This window comes from Diabrotica virgifera, chromosome 1, assembly GCF_917563875.1.
Source record: "Diabrotica virgifera virgifera chromosome 1, PGI_DIABVI_V3a".
In the NCBI taxonomy this organism is placed as follows: Eukaryota; Metazoa; Arthropoda; class Insecta; order Coleoptera; family Chrysomelidae; genus Diabrotica; species Diabrotica virgifera.
In genome coordinates, this window is record NC_065443.1 from 85,141,259 (window position 1) to 85,161,264 (window position 20,006).

The 20,006-nt window shown below is 30.6% G+C and overlaps 2 protein-coding genes across 2 annotated transcripts in view; one reads left to right on the plus strand and one right to left on the minus strand.

Moving 5' to 3' along the window:
* Positions 1–6,194, minus strand: part of LOC114332469 (uncharacterized) — a 48,451-nt gene extending 42,257 nt beyond the window's left edge. Inside the window, exon 1 of the mRNA XM_028282264.2 lies at positions 5,894–6,194. Coding sequence (XP_028138065.1) covers positions 5,894–6,111 — 218 coding nt within the window. The 5' untranslated portion in view covers positions 6,112–6,194. The remainder of the gene's footprint in view (positions 1–5,893) is intronic.
* Positions 5,805–16,672, plus strand: LOC114332470 (cyclin-dependent kinases regulatory subunit). Its single transcript, XM_028282265.2, has 4 exons — positions 5,805–6,010; positions 6,408–6,670; positions 6,916–7,043; positions 15,714–16,672. Exons 2-4 carry the CDS (start codon positions 6,591–6,593, stop codon positions 15,767–15,769), a joined length of 264 nt encoding a protein of 87 aa, XP_028138066.1. The 5' UTR covers positions 5,805–6,010; positions 6,408–6,590; the 3' UTR covers positions 15,770–16,672.
* The last annotated feature ends 3,334 nt before the right edge of the window (positions 16,673–20,006 follow it).

Here is a 20,006-nt window from a genome sequence, read left to right on the forward strand (position 1 = left end):
TGTGAATTCAACCTGTGTGCTAAGCTTGAAATGACTCCTCGTTAAAACACAGTTGGAAGCTAGTGAGTCTGCTAACTACTGCTGAATCCTACTTTACTGCCTGACCAACATGGTTTTATTCCAGGACGTTCTACTACTACCAATCTTTTAGTTTTACAAGAATTTTTGTTGGATGCTCTTGAAGGGTATGACCAGGTTGATGTCATTTATACTGACTTTTCGAAGGCATTCGATAAAGTTAATTATACTGTCCTAATCTCTAAACTGCTGGTTTACATGGAAGATTATTAGGCTGGATGGAGAGCTATCTCACAGATAGAACTCAAGTTGTAAAAATTAACCAAGTTTTGTCATCTACATGTGATAAAATGTGATTAAATGATATAAAAAATTGTTTTTATCATAGTAATATTCTTCTCTATGCTGATGACCTAAAAATTTATAGAGTCATAAAAAATTCCAATGACTGTAGTTTATTACAGAATGATTTAAGTAGATTATTGGATTGTTGTAACTTAAATGCTTTGAATTTGAACATAAATAAATGTAAGTAAGGTAATGTGATTTTTTAGAAACAAACATCCGATTTCATTTCAATACCATATTGGACCGAATATTTTGGAGGTAATCACAGTATTTGAGGATCTTGGGGTAATTTTTGACCCTACAGTAAGCTTCAGGGACCACTTTTTTTACGTTTCTAATAGATCCATGAAACTTTTAGGATTCATGAAACGTAGCCTCTCTGAATTTGATATTTATTGTCTCAAAAATATTACTGTTCCCTTATTAGATCGATTTTGGAATATGGTAGCAATATTTGGTCCCCGCATTATAACTGCTACAAAGATCTATTAGAAAGAGTACAAAGAAAGTTCTTAAGATTTATTGCTTTTAAATTGAGAATACCTGTAAATGAAATTGAATACATTGTCTTACAATCTTTACTTAAATTGCCTACTCTTGAAGAAAGGCAAATATTGCTAGATGTAGCATTTATATATAAATTAATATGAGGAGGCATTGATGCTAGTGCTCTTTTGGAAAAGGTTTACTTCCGTACTCCCTGTAGAGACACCAGATCCCAAGACTTATTTTATTTAAAATTTCATAATCGAACTTATACTGTAAATAAACCCTTACAGAGAATGTGTAGAAATGCAAACAAATTTAATAGTAATGATTTTTTTCATTTATCACTAAGTACTATTAAGAATGAAATCGAAAATACCTTTTTATGTAATCACATTGTGCTTTAATAGTTTAGTTAAAATTAGGTTGATTTGTAAAAATTAAGTCGATTTGTAAAAGTGGCAAGTCCGTAAATAAACATTACATTACATTACACTGATTTATTTCATACAGATGTAGAGTGGATGAGCCATGGAAAATTTTTAGAAGAGTTCCAAGGACTACTACCTAAAATCATTTGTTTGATACCAAGGATACTCAAAGGTGATACTGAAATCGTCTGATACCAAATGTTGGTCTTTTATATCCGAAGGCAATATCCATGTTTAAAAGAAATAGTTCTTCAGTTGACACGAATTTTTGGATTAACATACTGGTGCGAGTCTGCATTTTGCAATGAAAATAGTTCAATCAAAATATCGCAATCAGCTAATGGACAAACATCTCATCTTGTGTTGTTGGCACTCCACATTCTGTGGATAATAAGCAGTACAATGCATCAACATCAAAAGGAAATTAATTAATTATGGTATTGATCATTAATTATATTTTGCATTTATAAGCATTTACAATAAAAGAATTTTCATAAATCTATCTATTTTAGTATCTATTCTCCACCTTATTAGTTGTAGCAGTCAGTAGTCGATACCTGGTCTTCCAAGTATTTTGTAGTAGATTACAGATACTACAAGTCTGTGCACCTCTGGTCTAAAATCTAAATGTCTATGTCTCTCTGTCTGCGTTGTCTAAAATTGTAGACAACATAGACACCACGAGTTGGTATTATAAGGTATGGAACCAACTAAATATCTTTGAAACAAATTTCACAAAATTTTGCATGCACCTACAATGACACATACTGCATTTGATACCATATTTTTTGTTGTTACCCTACTTCCAGTTTCACCGAAAATACCCTAAACTTCTTGAATATAAATGACATCCTGTATATATTTGCAAATTTTAAAAAAACTTTTTATTCCATTCCCCATTCATACAGATGAAGTTGAACTTTCAATGAAATACCAACCAATAAAGACATAAAACAGATAAACCCAAACTAGATAAAAGACCTAAATAATAGTTTATTTACATTAAGTTCCCTTCATTTTCCTAACTAGTGTGTTTATTGGGTTGAATTTGTCTGTCTGTGATTTAAGAGGATCGGTACTTATTTTCGGCTGCAATGCTATTCAAATGGGGATTTATTTTTTTCGAATTCTGAGAAAACTAATAAGTATTTTTGAAAAATTTAAACGCAGAATGAAAGATTACGTTATTAGCGAGGGCTGAAAGTCCCTGAGAACTTCTATAATGTTTATTTTAATAAATTACATGGGTGAAAAACTAAGAGAAAATTGAGTGTGATTTTTAATTTCAAATATCTCATTCAAAATAAACTTTTAATTTATTCTAAGGGACTTTCGGCCCTCGGTAATAATTTAATCTTTCATTCTGCGTTTAAATTTTTCAAAAATATTTATTGGTTTTTTCAGGATTCGAAAAAAATGAACACAATGCCGTGGTAATATTTTCCAAATCTATCTTTGTCTTACAACGCACTCAGCCGAATATAATATTGTCAGCATATATTGTCAGTCAGACACTGACAATCAGTGACAATTTTAAATATCTGACATTGCATCGGGAATATTTTGAGTTATTGATTAAATATTATTGATATATAGTGTATCTGATAAATAATTGATTTAAGAGGTGAACTTAATAAAAAGTTATTTATTGTGTATTATTTGTGGAAGATCCAAGCAAAGAATACATCAGGATAATATATTCTGTGATCCAAGTATTTTGTTGTTAAAGATGTTCAAAATTTTAAGCGTTCCATAACAATATATTATTAAAAAATCACTTTAACACTTTTCCTCTTTTCTCGATTGAGTATTAGTTTTTGTTGTACAAATAAATTATTACAATCACTGAATACATAGTTAGTGAAAAAATTATCAGTAGTAATTGCACAAGAGCTCTAAAATTATTGAATTTTTCCCGAGTGTCACTTTGGCAGTTTTAATTTCACGAGCCGAAGGCGAGTGAAATTATGTCAAAGTGTCACGAGGGCAAAAATTCTATATTAATTTTAGAGTTCGAGTGCAATTTGTTGCGATTATTTCATGAATAAAACTGTTCAAAACCAAAATTTTATTGTAATTTATATATGTAAGTACCAATTAGTGAAATTAAACACACAGTTGTTATAAATATGTATTTGATGGTTGAAAGTCATCACTTTTATAATTTTTAAAACATTTGTCATTAATGTCACTGAATGTATTTTTTCGTAGCAACGAAGGGCATCTGACGTAATATGCTTAACGACGCGAGATTATCAAAAATTATCACCTTAATTTGCATGTCTGTAGCTTTCTATTGGTCAGAATCTCCTATGAATGAAATAATCACATTTATTAACTGAATTAATAATTTGCAATTATAAAAATAACAGTTATCCAAGAACATTCAAAAGCCATCTCTTTAAATTAATGATGACATTTTCAAGTAGAATGACATTTTAGTAATGTTTACATATCCATACCAGTGTGAATTTTACTACAGGTAATTTGCCGTGTAAAGACAGAAAAAGTAGGGATACACGTAAAATATTTGCGAATTATGTACCCATAGCCCACGGTTCTTAGACATTACTACGGTTGCCTAAATCGACTAACCAATGAACATTAAGGGTGAGATTACGTCACGAGAGTTTACTGTCATTTGAATCGTAATGATTTTTTTCGAATCCTGAGAAAACCAAGTATTTTAGAAAAATTTAAACGCTGGATGCAAGATTACATTATTACTGAGGGCGGAAAGCCCCTTAGAATAAACAAGCAGATTCTATTGAATGAAATATTTGAAATTAAATATCACACTTCTCTTTTATTTTCAGCCCTGTAACTTATTAAAATAAACATTATAGAAGTTTTCAGGGACTTTCAGCCCTCGGTAATAGTGTAGTCTTTCATTCTGAGTTAATTTTTCAAAAATATTTATTAGTTTTCTCAGGATTCGAAAAAAATGAATGCAATTAGGGATTCCAATGAACTGTCAGTGGTGGTCAGTGGATGGCTAAACTGACATGCCCATAGACATAGTTAAGGGGGGTGGTCATGGCGTATCTAATATTTACATTGAATATTGACAAATTTGTAAAGAATATCCTGTTTGGTTTTGTTTTTTTGTTAATTGTGTAGCGAAATTTGTGAAATTGTGATAGCAAATTAAATATGAAGTGGTTTAAACATTGGATACGCCTATGGATGACAGTTTCGCCATCCAGCAGCCATATTATATCACGTGATTTGGAATGCCTAATTAAAACACATTGAGAATTTTGACATGCGTCAAAATTTTGCATTAACTCAATGTAAAATTCTGAACTGTTGAATTCCAGCTTCCCTAATAATTATTGTACATCAAAAGACATTAGAAACTATTTGTAGAGGATTAAAATCTGTATTGGAAATAACTGTTAAAATTGGTCTACGTAATTAAACATATTCCAAAATTTTTTAAAAATGTAATACATTTTAGTTTTCAGCCCAAACTTAGGCCACACACAATGCAATAATGTTCACATTTTTGAACTGTCAATATTTTTATTTTACTATCTATTGTTTAAAAACAATACAGTTGATAAGATACCCTCAGTTGCGGAGAAAGGATTAATAATAAAGATTTTTTTATTCAGTCAATGGTGTGAGCACTGTCAGATAGTAACGTGTGGCCTTACTTTTACACGCATACCTATTGTGGCAAATGTATCATATTTTTCAAAATTTTGGAATGCATTTAAATCGTAGAACAATTTTTACTTTTGATTTTAATACAGATTTTAATTCTCTACAAGTATTCTCTCATGACTTTTGATGTAAAATAATTAGGGAAGCAGGAATTCAACAATTCAGAATTTTACATTGAGTTTCCTATGGCCCTTTTTACGATTCACCACCTGGTATAAGATAAAATGTGTACTATTTGTCTAATTATTTCATAATAACACAAATAATACACATATATACACAATAACCCACATTCAATGATCGAAAATCATTTAATAATATGGGAATGTAAACTCTTGTGACGTAAAGTCAAAAATATAAGTCTCCCCACCACCGTCGGACAAGACAACCGTAATAAAGTCTAATAACCGTGCCCATAGCCTTAAGTTTCATATCAGCTAACAATTTTTTTCTTTAATTTTGGACCTTGTTAGGGGGGGAATTTTCCCGTAGATCCGCCACTGGACTGGCTTAAAATATTAAATAATAGAATGAACAAAACAATGAAGCAAAACAAATGAAAAATACTTGAAAGGGAATCAAAGAGAACAGCAAGAAATACCGGAGAAGTAAAATAAATTTGTTATATACATACTGAAAAAATTATACAGCATAGGTAAATATGTAAATAAAGTTTTTCCCATATTTGTCAAACACTTTTTGTATATTTACAAGCATATCCTAAGTTTTAGTAGTAAAATAGAACAAAAATAGAACACAAATTTTTGACAGGTTGACTACTTATTTAATTTCCACGTGTGTTTGTTTATGTTGTGAATTTATTGATCTGTCAGACAAGCCAAAATCCCTACCTCCAATTTTTAAAGCTCCAAAGTAGTTGGTTTTGACACATAGAGCATTGAACCCAAGCATTATTTTTACAAAATATCATTAAAACTTACCCATCGAGATATCCTTGAGCAAGATCTAACAACTTGGTAACAAATTCTTCATTGCTTTTAAATCCCAGAGCTATTCTAATGGAGTTCCATTTTTTAATGTTTTGGGAACCGATTAAGGTAGATAAAACAAATTCACTATTATTGTAGTAGTTTTCCTTTAAGTTTGAAATTTCACTTTCCACTGTTAGACCGTTTTCTTTTTGTATTTTTTTAAACATTACTTAAATTAAAGTTGATATACTGCTGTAATCGGACTATCCCCTTTAGGCCGAACCACAGACTAATAAATTACTGAGAGATGGCCTACAAGGACAACAACAAAAAAAGAGATAGACATACAGCTTTAAAGTCCAAAAAGTCCAATCCCAAAACAAATTAAATGAAAAAAAAAATAAAAAATAATCGAATCTGAAATGTATTCCTTTTAAATAATCTCTTACTGGAGTACGTAAAGCATAAAGTTATAAAATATATAAATTAAAGGGTTGTATTGTATAGGCAACCATGTTTTCAGTTTCCAGCTGGGGATTTTTAAACACAGTTGGCTGGCCTGAAAGTTACTAAATTCAATTTGATCATCAAAAAATCAACGGAAAACGTGACAGAAATATATCTAGTGAATAAAAGGACAAGTTTTGCAAAGTTTTTATCGTATAATTTTATGGTTTACCAATTGTAATACTACCCCAATAACGCAATGGCATCTATGAGCAGGGAGGAATTAATAAACAGTATCTATTACTCGGACAAATACTATGATGATGTGTTTGAATATAGGTAAGCTATTCCTTTATACCCAAACAATATTCTAGAGCCTCCACAAACGTTTAAAATTTACAACTGTAAGATCAAATAGAACTCCGTGTAATGTATAAACTTTAGTATAACTTATAACCGAGGTATTATTAACAGAAAACACCAGTTCTGCTAGGTATATATTGTATGAACAATGAATGAATGTTATCTGGAGGTATTCGTTTTGGTTGATAACTTGTATAAATAAAATGATTTTGCATTTACAGGCATGTTGTACTTCCCAAAGAAATGGTTAGCGTAGTACCCAAAACTCATTTAATGTCTGAAGATGAATGGCGAGGTATTGGAGTTCAACAAAGTAAAGGATGGGTGCATTATATGATTCATTTACCAGGTAAATACACAGTTTATAAAGTGATGAAATCACTATTTAGTCCAATTTCAAAAATGTATTTTTTGAAGTGCTTTTTAAAGTCAACTAAAAAATTTCATTCGAAAATAGTAGTATTAAAAGTAGTGATATGGCTCTCAAATACCTATAGTTTATTTTTTAACCAGGAGCAGTAAACTGAAAAGACAGATTCACACCCAAGAAAGTCACTAGAATAATAAATAACCAAATACATCTTCTTTTTGGTTGATCTAGTCAGCCCTAAACCGTAATCCATAAATATTATATTAAATTAATATGTCGCGAAAGAGTTCCAAAAACAACTGCTTTTTATATAAAAGCAGACTAACAATCTAAAAATTAAAGGAATAACACAGAAAACACAAAAATCGCTGATATAACTTAACACGTTAATCGCCATGATACCCGTCATTTGGGTTTCAGATGTGGTCGTATACACCCCGACACCCATAGGGCAACCTTCACTATAGCAGTAACATCAAAGCCTGTAACCCAACTGGAGTGCTTTGAAACACATTTATCTATATGAAAGTTTTTACAGAAGGGCCTGGCAGGCAATACTAGTGAATGAGCTTGGCACTTTTTATGTGTTTACTATGATTAAAAAATATTCAAAAAAGTTATAAGGATTTATGAAAAAATATTTTTATTTTACTTAAATAATACAAACAGTTTTTATTAATTATACAGAATAATGGTGAACATCAAAAAAACATAACAAAAAATAAAACTTATTACATGCATCACATGAAAATTTTGATTTTGGTCCCATCTGAGTGGTTTTTCTTCCTTCTTCAGTGCTTATTTTCACGTAACATTCTACACATTTTTGACGATCTGTTGAAGCAACTTTATGTGAAATATGCTTTCTGTTATCATTTTCCGACACTTTCCGGACATCTACTTCATCGATTTGTAACATACTTAGAGCAGTGCTGTGTATAAAATCCGTAATTGATATTTTTGCCTTTGTCACCGTTTTGTATATTATAAAAGTGTTTACTACTGCCGAGCCAAGTAATATTTCAAATGCAAGTTTTCTATACCACTTAATCCCTTTACGCAAAGGGGAAGAATATGATTTCAACTGATCGGACAGATCTATGAATGACTTACATTAATATTTATAGCCAACTGTAAGAGATGGATTTTCTAGGTCTGTTCCTCTTCTTGTATATTTAGTGGTTTTGTCAGTATGAATAGTGCTTACACAAAGAATATCACCTTTATCCTGCCATTTTAAAACACCTACCCCTGTATTACTTTCCTTTGCGTTAATGTGTCCTTTATTTAATTTTTGGGCCTCTACATACATCCTTTGGATTGTTTTTTCTACTTTTCCTTAAAGCACCGACAAGTTTCAATGAATGGATTGTAGACTAAACAAAACAACAAAATGCTTTTAAGTCAGCTAAGGAGGAATTGCAACGCAGAATAAGCAATGGTGAACCTGATCTTCAGATTAAATATATAAATGGGATACCAAAGGTTATAGCTAAAAGAATTAATCAAAGAAATCAGGAAAACTAATCAATACCCCATTGATAGCTTACTACCAAAATGTGGGAGGACTTCGTACTAAGTTAGATGCTCTAAAAATGGCTGTGAATAGTTCCTCCTATGATATTTTAGTATTAGTTGAGAGCAACCTGTGCTGTGACTATTTGGATAGTGAATTGGAATGTCAAAATTACAATATATACCGTAATGATAGATCAAGTTTAACTAGTCAAAAATCACGAGGTGGTGGCATTCTTGTTTATGTACGTAAAACTATATCTTCTGCTAGAATCCATATAGAACAGGTAACTGTGGAGCAATTATTTATTTCTTGTAATTTTAAAAGTATAAAATTCATAATTGGAGGTCTGTATATTCCACCTCAGATGCCTGAAATATATTACAATAAACATTGTGAAGCAATTGAAAATATGTTGCAAAGGTTTCCGTTGAATAAAATATATTTATTTGGTGACTATAACTTACCAGATGCTAGGTGGTTTAATGACAATTATGGAGTTCGAGTAGAGTGTCCTGGTACATCGAATGCAGTAGGACTTGCTCAACAATTTGGTTTTTTGCAACTGTATCAATTAAATGAAATACCCAATAGTAGGAATATATATTTGGATCTGTTGTTTACAAATGACAAAAATGTACAACTTAGTAAATCTAAGGATTTTATTTTTGCTGATAGTTTGCACCATTTTAGTTACGAATGTACTTTAAACCTATTTTCTAACAATCAAGACTCTAGTACCTTATATCTACATGATTTTTACTATGATTTTAAGAATGCAAACTATTTTGGTCTTAATAATTGTTTAGCAAGTGTACAGTGGGAACAATGTTTCTCAAATAATATTAATGATTCAGTTAACAATTTTTATGAAATCTTGGCTATGGGAATTGCTCTTTTTGTACCTTTGAAAAAAAATATATCTAGCAGTTTTCCTAAATGGTTTTCACCAGAATTGTGATACATAACATCTCAAAAGAGAAAAATGCATAAAACTTAACAGTAAATCACAATTACATTCAGATTACCTAAGATTTTGTCAACTACATACAGAATGCAAACGAGTCAGAGAAGTATGTTGGTCTCAGTATATATCTCATGTAAATAATGAGTTCAAAACTAATCCTAGGTACTTTTGGAAGTATGTGCGCGACCTAAAGTCTAATCACTCACTACCACACTCAATGCAGTATAATGAAGAGTTGGCAGAAAATGGCCAAGACATTGTGAACCTTTTTAAGGAATACTTTCAGACAGTCTACACTCCTGGAGACCAAAATAGTTCTGTGGATAATTTAGTTTTACCTGTAAATTGTTCACAAAATATTGACTTTGCAGACATTTCTATACAAGAAATTTATAATAAAATTTTGCGTTTACCTAGTAAAACTACATTAGGTCCTGATGGAATACCCAATATTCTACTTAAAAGGTGTATCTGTACTCTTACAAAACCATTGCATGTTTTATATAATTTGTCCCTAACAACATCTGTTTTTCCTGATTACTGGAAAAATAGTTATATTATGCCTATTTATAAGAACAGAGATAAAAGCAATGTTAAGAACTATAGAAGTGTTTGCATACAGTCATCTATTCCCAAACTTTTTGACAGCTTGGTTTGTGGTCAGTTAAGTTGGTTATGTCGAAATTTAATAAATAAGAATCAGCATGGGTTTTTTTCGGGTCGATCTACTATTACCAATTTAGTTTTATATCAGAATAGATTAATAAATGCTATGAAAGACTTAAACAAATTGATACAGTGTATACAGACTTTTCTAAAGCTTTTGATCGAGTTGACCATAGCATTTTCCTTAAGAGGCTCATCGATATTGATTTTGGCATAACCACAGTCACCTGGGTCAAGAGTTTTCTGTCTGGCCACCAGCAGAAGGTTAAGGTTGGATCCTTCTGTCAAACTCTATTGCAGTTACATCGGGTGTTCCTCAGGGCGGGCACTGCTCACCGATTTTCTTTGATCTGTTTGTGAATTCTATTTTCGACTGCTTTGAAAACAGTGAAGGTTTAGCTTTTGCTGACGATTTTAAAATATCAAATATAATTTCTAGTCCTTTAGACCAACACCTTCTGCAGGAAGACCTAGATAGATTGACACATTGGTGTACAGTAAACAAACTCAACCTAAATGTCTCAAAATGCTGTTACATTAGTTTTTTCAAAGGTAATAAGAAGATCAATACTTCATATAAAATAAATAATGAAGATTTGAAATATGTTTCAAAAGTTAAAGATTTAGGAGTGATTTTTGACGAAAGTTTGAGTTTTGTTGAACACATTAATTACGTAACAGTTCAGTCTTCAAAAATGTTGGGATTTATTTTGAGACACTGTAGTAATTTTTCAGTTGACACTGTAAGAGGAGTTTATTGTTCTTTGGTGCGATCTAAACTTGAATATGGCTCTATAGTATGGTCTCCATACCATGCAGTTCATAATATGACTGTTGAAAAAATTCAACACAAATTTTTGAGGTTCTGTGCATTTAAATTAGGTGAAACTATTGTAGATCACGATTATTCATTAATAGAAAACAGTTTAAAACTTAATACACTAGAAAATAGACATAATCAAGTAGGATTAGTATTTTTGTATAATTTAATAAATGGAAATTTAGATTGCTGTGATCTATTACAGTGTATTAATGTTGATATACAAACTAGAAATCGAAGAGGTGATTTTATAACATTTTATATTCCTTTCCATCGCACAAGTTATGGCCAAAATTCACCTATTAAACTTATAAATGACAAACACATTGAAATTTTTGATATATCTCTGAATATGTTTAAAAATAATTTAAATAGAGTATTTATTTAATTTTTTTTTGTTAGTTCTAGGGTTACAAGTACCTACCTATTCTTACTCTAATATTTGTTATCTAATTATAATGTTGTTAAAGTATTATTAGTACATATTTAGCTCGTAAACTTATTATTGTTAATTGTATAACTTTTAATGGGGTAATCCCGTCAATAAATAAATAAAAAATAAAATAAAAATAAAAAAAATAAAAACATCTACAATTTTAGCACACACAGACTTGTTAGAACTCGAAAAAAATGACAACCGATATTCGGGTTTCGCGGCGCTCTGTCGTCAGAGGATCTGAAACCCATAAGTAGGGTGTCATATTCAAAATACATTTTTAGAGAATTTTTTTAACCTAGCACTTTATAACAGTCAGTACATCATATCTAGTGTAAAAACCTACTGATTTACTAGAAAAACTAGGTTGAGCCTGGGGGTGGGATATTTTTCGCTTCATTTGGGCGATTAACGTGTTAATTAACCTATGAAATGTCACTAGTGTCAAAATTTGATAAATGTCATTAGTGTCAAAATTTTATAACAGTGGAGTAAACTTGCCTGCGGTTGGACCAATTACAAACAAGCAATACAGCGTGGTAAATTTGAATCACTCACCCAAATCTTTAATCTCAGTAACTGAATCCAAGAGTACATCATTAAAAACATATCTATTAGATGTTAGATTATTTATACGACCAAATGAAATACAAGAACATTTAGTCGGATTTAGGCTTAAACCATTTTGTTTCGACCATAAACATATATTATTCTGGAGATCTCTATCTGATATATCATGTATGTAACGAAATAACTTAAGATCATCAGCAAATAGTAGAAAGTGTGAATTTTTGATAGCCTTACCAATATCGTTAATGAACAAGTTAAAGAGCAAGGGACCACAATGAGACCCTTGTGGGACACCAGAACAACAATGGAATTCTTTAGAAACATAATTATTGATACGAACTTGTTGTGTACGCCCCATCAAAAAGCTTTTAATCCGATTAACAATGGCTTCAATAAAGCCAGATGCATGAAGTTTATGAACCAACAGGTTATGATTAACCTGTCAAATGCCTTTGAGAAATCAGTATAAATGCTGTCGACCCGAATCTTATTCTCAAATTCTTTTGCGCTGTCAGCCAATACTTCTTCTACCGATTGATGATTTATCTCTTGCTATTTTGACCACACTTGTCTCCCCCATTCTGGTTATGTGGTTATTCCATTCTTTTTTTCTATTTTGTGTCCATTCGTTTATACACTGTATGTTACATTGTCTTCTAATGTCTTCACTCCTCTTTCGATCTCTCAGCGTATTTCCTGTAATTCTTCTCAGTACTCTCATCTCCACTGTTTCCAGTAGTCTTTGTGTTGTGGATGTATCGGGTCTTGTTTCTGATGTATATGTCATTATTGGTCTTACACTGGCTTTATAAAATCTTGGCTTCATCTCAGTGTTAATATAGTGTTTTTAGTATTCTGAAGATCATAAAAACAACCAATTCAACCTATCATAATTCCTGTAAACATATTTTAGTGAGTGTGATAATCATTAGGTTTGTTTGCAATATGTATATATCATATAGTATGAACAGCAACTGTTGCCAACCATCAGACGCATGTGCAGTTAACAGTCAGCGTTTGTAGACTAAGACTGTGCATTTGTCTGATGGTTGGCAACAGTTGCTGATCGTACTACAAACAAACCTATTATCAAATATAAACATTAAACAAATCAGGAATTGATGAATTTAAAACAACAGCTTTAAAATAACATCATAGCCTGTATTGAGGCTATTCTAAATAGAGCTTTCTTTATTCCTGTCTACTCTCTGATATTCCTCAACCAAGAGGCGTGTTTTCTACCAATTCCTCTGCATCCTTCGATTTTATCCATCATAATAAGTTGAAAGAGTATTACATATATCAGTCTCCCCTTACTATGTGTCCAAAATAGGTCATCTTTCTACATTTTACGCTCTGTACTTTTATTCGCACTTTTAATTATATTGGCCAATTATATTAGTCCTGGTTACTGGATAATTGTCAAGGCCATAGTCCAAAAAAATAATAAGCAGAAAAAATAAGATGCAGGTTATGTTATGCAAACGTAAACAATTGTATGTAGTAAATAAAATTAGTTATTAAAATGCAGTACTGCAAGCAAAATACAATTAATTAAATTTACCTTTATATAATAATTGCATATCATATCGATATTGTGGAGCAATATATAATTTTTCTGCTTCAATGACAGAAGGTATGAAATATACGTCAATTTGACAATTTCAATTGACAATATGAATTATTTAAGATAGTTGCAATATTTCTCCGCGACTCGCGCACGTTCGTTTCTCGTTTCCCTTCCAAGTACTTGCACACCGCGAATATGCTAACTGTCTAGTTAAAGCATCGTATCTGCATCAAAAATTGTGAAGATATGACTTTTTGGCTAAGTAAGTCATGTTGCAACGGGTGAAATTAATGTTGACCCAGTGCTTATACAGGAAAAATAGTGGAAAATTACTGTAAGTCATATGATTACCTGATCACTTCTCATACAGATATTTGAAAAATAATTGGATGTGATAATTTTTGTTGATTTATTGAAATATAAAATACGTAACAGTTTTGCCTTTTTTTTTTAAATGTTATCTAATAAGAAAATTGATCCTACTATAATATGCTGTCTACCGTCACATTTCTACTATAGCTTATGGTCTACTGAGGGATACAGTGTGTCAAGCTGTATTATATTACAATGGCGACAAAAAAATCTTTATTACGTGAATAAACGCATAAATCGCATAGATGGAGATCGCAAAGAATTATTATTTTACTTTTATAAAATAATACTTAATTTTAATAATTTCATTTGTCATATAAATTTACTGTTTTAGTTGGGAATAAGCCAATTTTGTGTCAAAAGTCTAATATTGCTAGTTAGGACGTTTTTACTTAGCAAGGCAGTACATTTTTGTCAGCATAGCTGTCCAATGTATTATTAGTGTATGTGTACAGCCACATTTTAAAAGCCTCCAAACGATTAATGGTGGATATTTTTAATGTCCATGCTTCGACAACATATAAGAGGACTGACCAAATGTAACATTTAATTATGCACTTTTGAAGTTGAAGTAGCAAGTTATCATTGCAGAAGAATGACCTCATTTTTAAAAAAGTTGTACAGGCTATCTCGATTCTACATTTTATCTCTTTATCTGGATCTAGTTGTTCAGTAATATTTGTTCAGCTATTTTAAACCAGCTTTAAAAATGAATATGGTTCTTAGTTCTCTATACTTAAAAAAGTTCTCAATTCTTAGAAGTTCTATTCTTGAAAGTGTTCGATTCTGCCTATCACTAATTAAAAGTAGTCTTCAAGAAACTAAAAACAGTATTTTGGTATCTATATTATGTTAGGGAGTAATTAACCTATAGTAGATCTCTGAAAAAATATTTTTCAACCTATAAATAAATTTAAAGAAAAAATTTCTATAGATATTTTAAGCAGTAGTAAACTGAATTATGATTTTTGTTGTATTATATTTCCTATATCCTCGCAAAAAAAATTAGAAACATATATAAATTTCCGAAATATAAATTGTTGAATCATCATTATAAGTTTTATGTTGGTGATCTATAAATAGGACCATGGCATTTAGCTTTATCAAAATGTGCAGCATTTCAGTATTCAGTTGAATGTAAAATATATGTGCACTTGTCTTTATATTTTTTTAATTTTACATTTGTTTATTACAATTTGCATAAACAGTTTTATATTTCATTATATTTGGGAGAAATTGTTCTCCAGTAACTAATAACTTAATGATTATTTTTGATAATAAATATAAAAAGAAAGTAAATTAAATTATTGTGAAATATGAACATAAGTCATTGAAGAAATTTATCCCTTTTGAGACAGCCCATCATGATCGTGATGGACCGCGCAAATGATTCCAGTACTTTTTTAACTTATTCGGCACTTTTTTAACTTATGCGGCACTCGCTTGCGCTCGTACCGCAACTTTTCAAACTTAGTACCTTTCTGCACTTGTTACACAATATACTATTCCCGCACGCGGGAAATGCGTGCGGGAAAGTGGCTGTTTTAGCACGGCCGTAGAAAAAATATTTTTTAGACATACCAAATTGAATGTTTTATCTTACATAACTATATAAGTACTGTCTCCATTATCTCAAATGTTAATATGGTTTTTATTTCACAATACGAGCTATATTATCAAGATTTTTGTTTATTCTGTACCATTTTTGACAAATATTTTATTTTTGTTTCAGAACCTCATATTCTTCTTTTCAAGAGACCTATAACAACACCTCCGCCCTCCCAATAAGAAATAAGTCAAATTTTGTACAAACCCATTCCCTATTTTTAAGTTTTCGGATAGTTTATTACAGTAAAATACCTTCATCTGAGTATTTGTTTTTTAAAAACTGAAAGTACTAAAAGAAAATTAAATAGTTTTTGATTATTCTTGTAGTTTATTAAATAATATTTAAATGTTTGAGTGCTGAAGAGTAAAGATATTTAAATAGAATAACATGAATTCTAAACACAAAATGGTGAAGTCTACATATGTTAGTAATAACTATATTGTTTCATCTCACATATTGCATGAAGAGTTCCTGCCTGTGTCATATTTTTAATATAAATGTCAAAGGAGCTGTGAAACATATTGTTTTTTATGTCTTCATATAATATATCTACAAAATACTCTATGGTCTTTACGTAGGGAATTTGTACTCAGTACTTCATACAATTTTGAAAAGTAATTTGATTCATTATTTGTATAGAATAGAATTAATTATCACATATAGGCAAATTTTGGTATCGAATTGAAAACCTCTTATTTGGTTTTGACAAATTATAGGAATAAACAAAAACTGTACAATTTGCTAAAAGATGTGATTAGTTAGCGAAAGAGACCTTCTGCTCTTAACCATAATATATGAGTTGTTAATTATAAAACACATTGTGTTCGAATGTATCTTTATGTTTGAATTTTTAGTGAAATTGTTTATTCCATACCTAGATAAAGATATTTTAATGTAATGATGTTATTTATCAAAATGGAAGGCTGTAATGTGTTTTAGATCAATAGCTACGTTTCATTTTTAAGTATACTTGTATTATAAACATTTTTACTTGTTTTTATTGATAAACTTGGATTAGTTCATGCTTTTAATTAGTAAAGTTTTGTGATACTCTAAAATAAATCCACGTTTTTTTATTGAAAGATTTTTATTTTTACCGCCTAATCTTATAAAGAAAAAATTAGTAGAAGTCTTGAAAAAGCATGGAAGTGAGGTAACTAATGATAAGAAGCAGGAAACATAAGTAAAAGGGGAATAAGGCTAGAAAAACTTTCACTAGAATGAAAAGAAGTAGTCCTGTCGCCAGGGGGGGGGGGTACAACGGCCTCCTTTATTCATTCAGATGGACTTACCCAAGTTTTTTATGTATTTTGACCCGTAGAACACGAATTTTTTGGGTAGCAGTTGATCCGGATGTCGATAAGATTGGTATAAACAAAGAACTTGAGGAATTACATAACAGCGATTTCTCGCAAAACAAAATATGTTTTTATATTTTTTGGGTCATTCTAAGAGAAAATGTTCCTACAAGTTTTTTTGTAAGATGCATAGTTTTCTAGATAACCGCGGTTGAACTTTCAAAAAATCGAAAAATTGCAATTTTTGAACCCGAATAACTTTTGATTAAAAAATAAAATAGCAATTCTGCTTAACGCATTTGAAAGTTTAAGTCAAATTATATCGGTTTTGATTATTTGCATTGCTAAAAATTTATCTTTTTATTGTTAAACAAAGCTATAATCACATAGTGTTTCCCGTGCCTAATACATGCGTTTTATAGCATGCTACGTAGAAATTGCCTCGCTTGCACTTGTACCTACTCTACCTACTCATTCGATTTGAAAACATCACTCACGCACTATGTGTTTATAGCTTTGTTTAACAATAAAAAAAATAAATTTTTAGCAATGTAAATAATCAAAACCGATATAATTTGACTTGAACTTGCAAATGCGGTAAGCAGAATTGCTATTTTATTTTTTAATCAAAAGATATTCTGGTTCAAAAATTGCAATTTTTCTATTTTTTGAAAGTTCAGCCGCGTTTATCTCGAAAACTATGCATCCTACGAAACAACTTGTCAGAACATTTTTTGCTTATAATGACCCAAAAAATACAAAAAAATGTTTTGTTTTGCGAGAAATCGCTGTTATGTAATTCCTCAAGTTCTTTGTCTATAACAATCTTATCGACATCCGGATCAACTGTTAACCAAGAAATTCGTATTCTACGGGTCAAAATACATAAAAAAAACTTGGGTAAGTCCACCTGAATAAAGGAGGCCGTTGTACCCCCCCTTGCGACAGGACTAAAGTGCTGTGGCATGATTTTTCCAAACCCAACATACCTTTTAAGACCTCTCCTTTCCATTGTATATGCATTGCTATTATGTGCATGACAAACAATAGACGGTAAAGGGTCATTGCTTAATATAGAAGAATAGCACGGTACACTTACAGACGGTATGCAGAGGCGCATCTCTCGATGGTATGACGTCACGAGCGAGGAGAATGGTTTGTAAATGCATATATGTAATTTTAGGAGATACGTTCCAGTTTTATCGAATTTAAAATGATAGCGTCTGATTTTTTGATTGAAAATGATTGTAAGAGAAAATAGTTTTATGTACTATTATGATTCCTAGGGATTTACAACTTGTCCACATAAACGTTGTTCAATAAAAATGTATTTGAAAATTATTGGCGAGGAAATACTTCCAAAAATAATAAGCCTTGATTAGTCCAAGTAATGAAGCTTAAAATAGGACAAAACCTCGCAATTTTTACAGAATAGATCGATTTGCTTGAAAATTTGAGAATAAGTAGTGGATAGTCCAAGGATCAAAATCTATATGATGCCAAAAGGCGCTTTTACCATGGGGGTGGTTGCCACCCCATCTCGAGGGTGGAAATTTTGTATTATATTTTAATCACAAAAGTTGGTAAAAACGTTCATTCTAAGAAAAAAACTTTCTATACATTTTTTTGATAAAATTGATAGTTTTTGATTTATTCGCTATAGAAAAAGTTAGTTTTATACCGAAAAAATCAATGTTTTTAATAAGTTTTCTGCTAATAACTCGCAAGAGTTTTCGTTGTATCAAAACAACTTTACTTAATAAAAATATACCCTTTGAAAAAATAAACAAAAACTTTTTTTAAATTTTCTTTAAAACCAATAGTAATCGAGCTATACTTAATTATATGTTGGCTCTTCTTCGTCAAATGCTAAATATTGCAGTTTCAAAGTCAAAAGACGGGAAAACTATGCATTTTTCGAGGACAACTTGTTTAAACTAATTTAAAGTACTTAAAAATATCTATCTCCAGAAATAAGAAAAAAGTCTATAGCTCAAAAATTAAGTGACTTATGATGAAAAGAATGTCAGTCCCTATTTTTCTCAGCGAAAAAGTGATCGCAGGCAACCCCGTAATCACCACCCTAATTAAAATTAGTCATTGACCTGATTTGGTCTTTTTTATTTATGTATTATTAATAGGTTCTAGAAGTTTGACCGGCTTTGAATGATTAGTTTTTAAAAAATGGAGTTATAAGCAAATAACGAATTTTTGTAGTTTGGAAAAAATGGCCTTTACTTCAGAATAGCAAGCTTAGCATCAGAGCTACGAAAAAATGTTTAAATATGAAATTGTAGCTTATTTAATTCACAAGAACTTGGTTTTCAAAAAATTTTTCTAGGTCAAAAATTGAGTGAGCTATTGACAATTAAAACTTGTAATAACATGCAAAAACCACCTTTACCAACCCTTTCAAAGTCACCTCTTTTTGCGATTGAGGATTTTACAAAGATTTAATATTATTAGGCTTATAGATCGTGCAAAAGCCTACAAAATTCTTTTTTACCAAACTTTCTAAGATAAAAAAAAAGGTGACGGTTAAAAAATCAATAAATTTAAAAAAAAAAAAAAAGGAGAAATTCAATTGGAAGCATAATAATGTAAGTTAGCTGTTTTTTAGTGATTGGCCTTATTTATTCTCATTTATTTATGTATTATTAATATATTCTAGAAGTTTGACTGGCTTAGAATGATCATTTTTTAAAAAACGAGATAAAAGCGAACAACGAATTTTTGTAGTTTGGTAAAAAATGCCATTTTCTTCAGAATAGAAAGATTAACATCAGAGATACGAAAAAATGTTTCAATATAAAATTATAGGTTATCTAATTCCCAAGAACCTCGTTTGAAAAAAAATTTTCTACGGCAAAAATTGAGAGATTCGTAAATGAGTAAGTATATCGAAAAACATTGATTTTGCTATACAAAACTAACACCTTCGATAGCGAGTAAATCGAAAACTATTAATTTTATCAAAAAAATGTATAGGACATTTTTTGCTTAGAATGAATGTTTTTATTAACTTTTGCGGTCAAAGTATAATAAAACATTTTCATCCCCGGGATGGGGTGACAACCACCCCCATGGTAAAAGCGCCTTTCGCCATCATATAGATTTT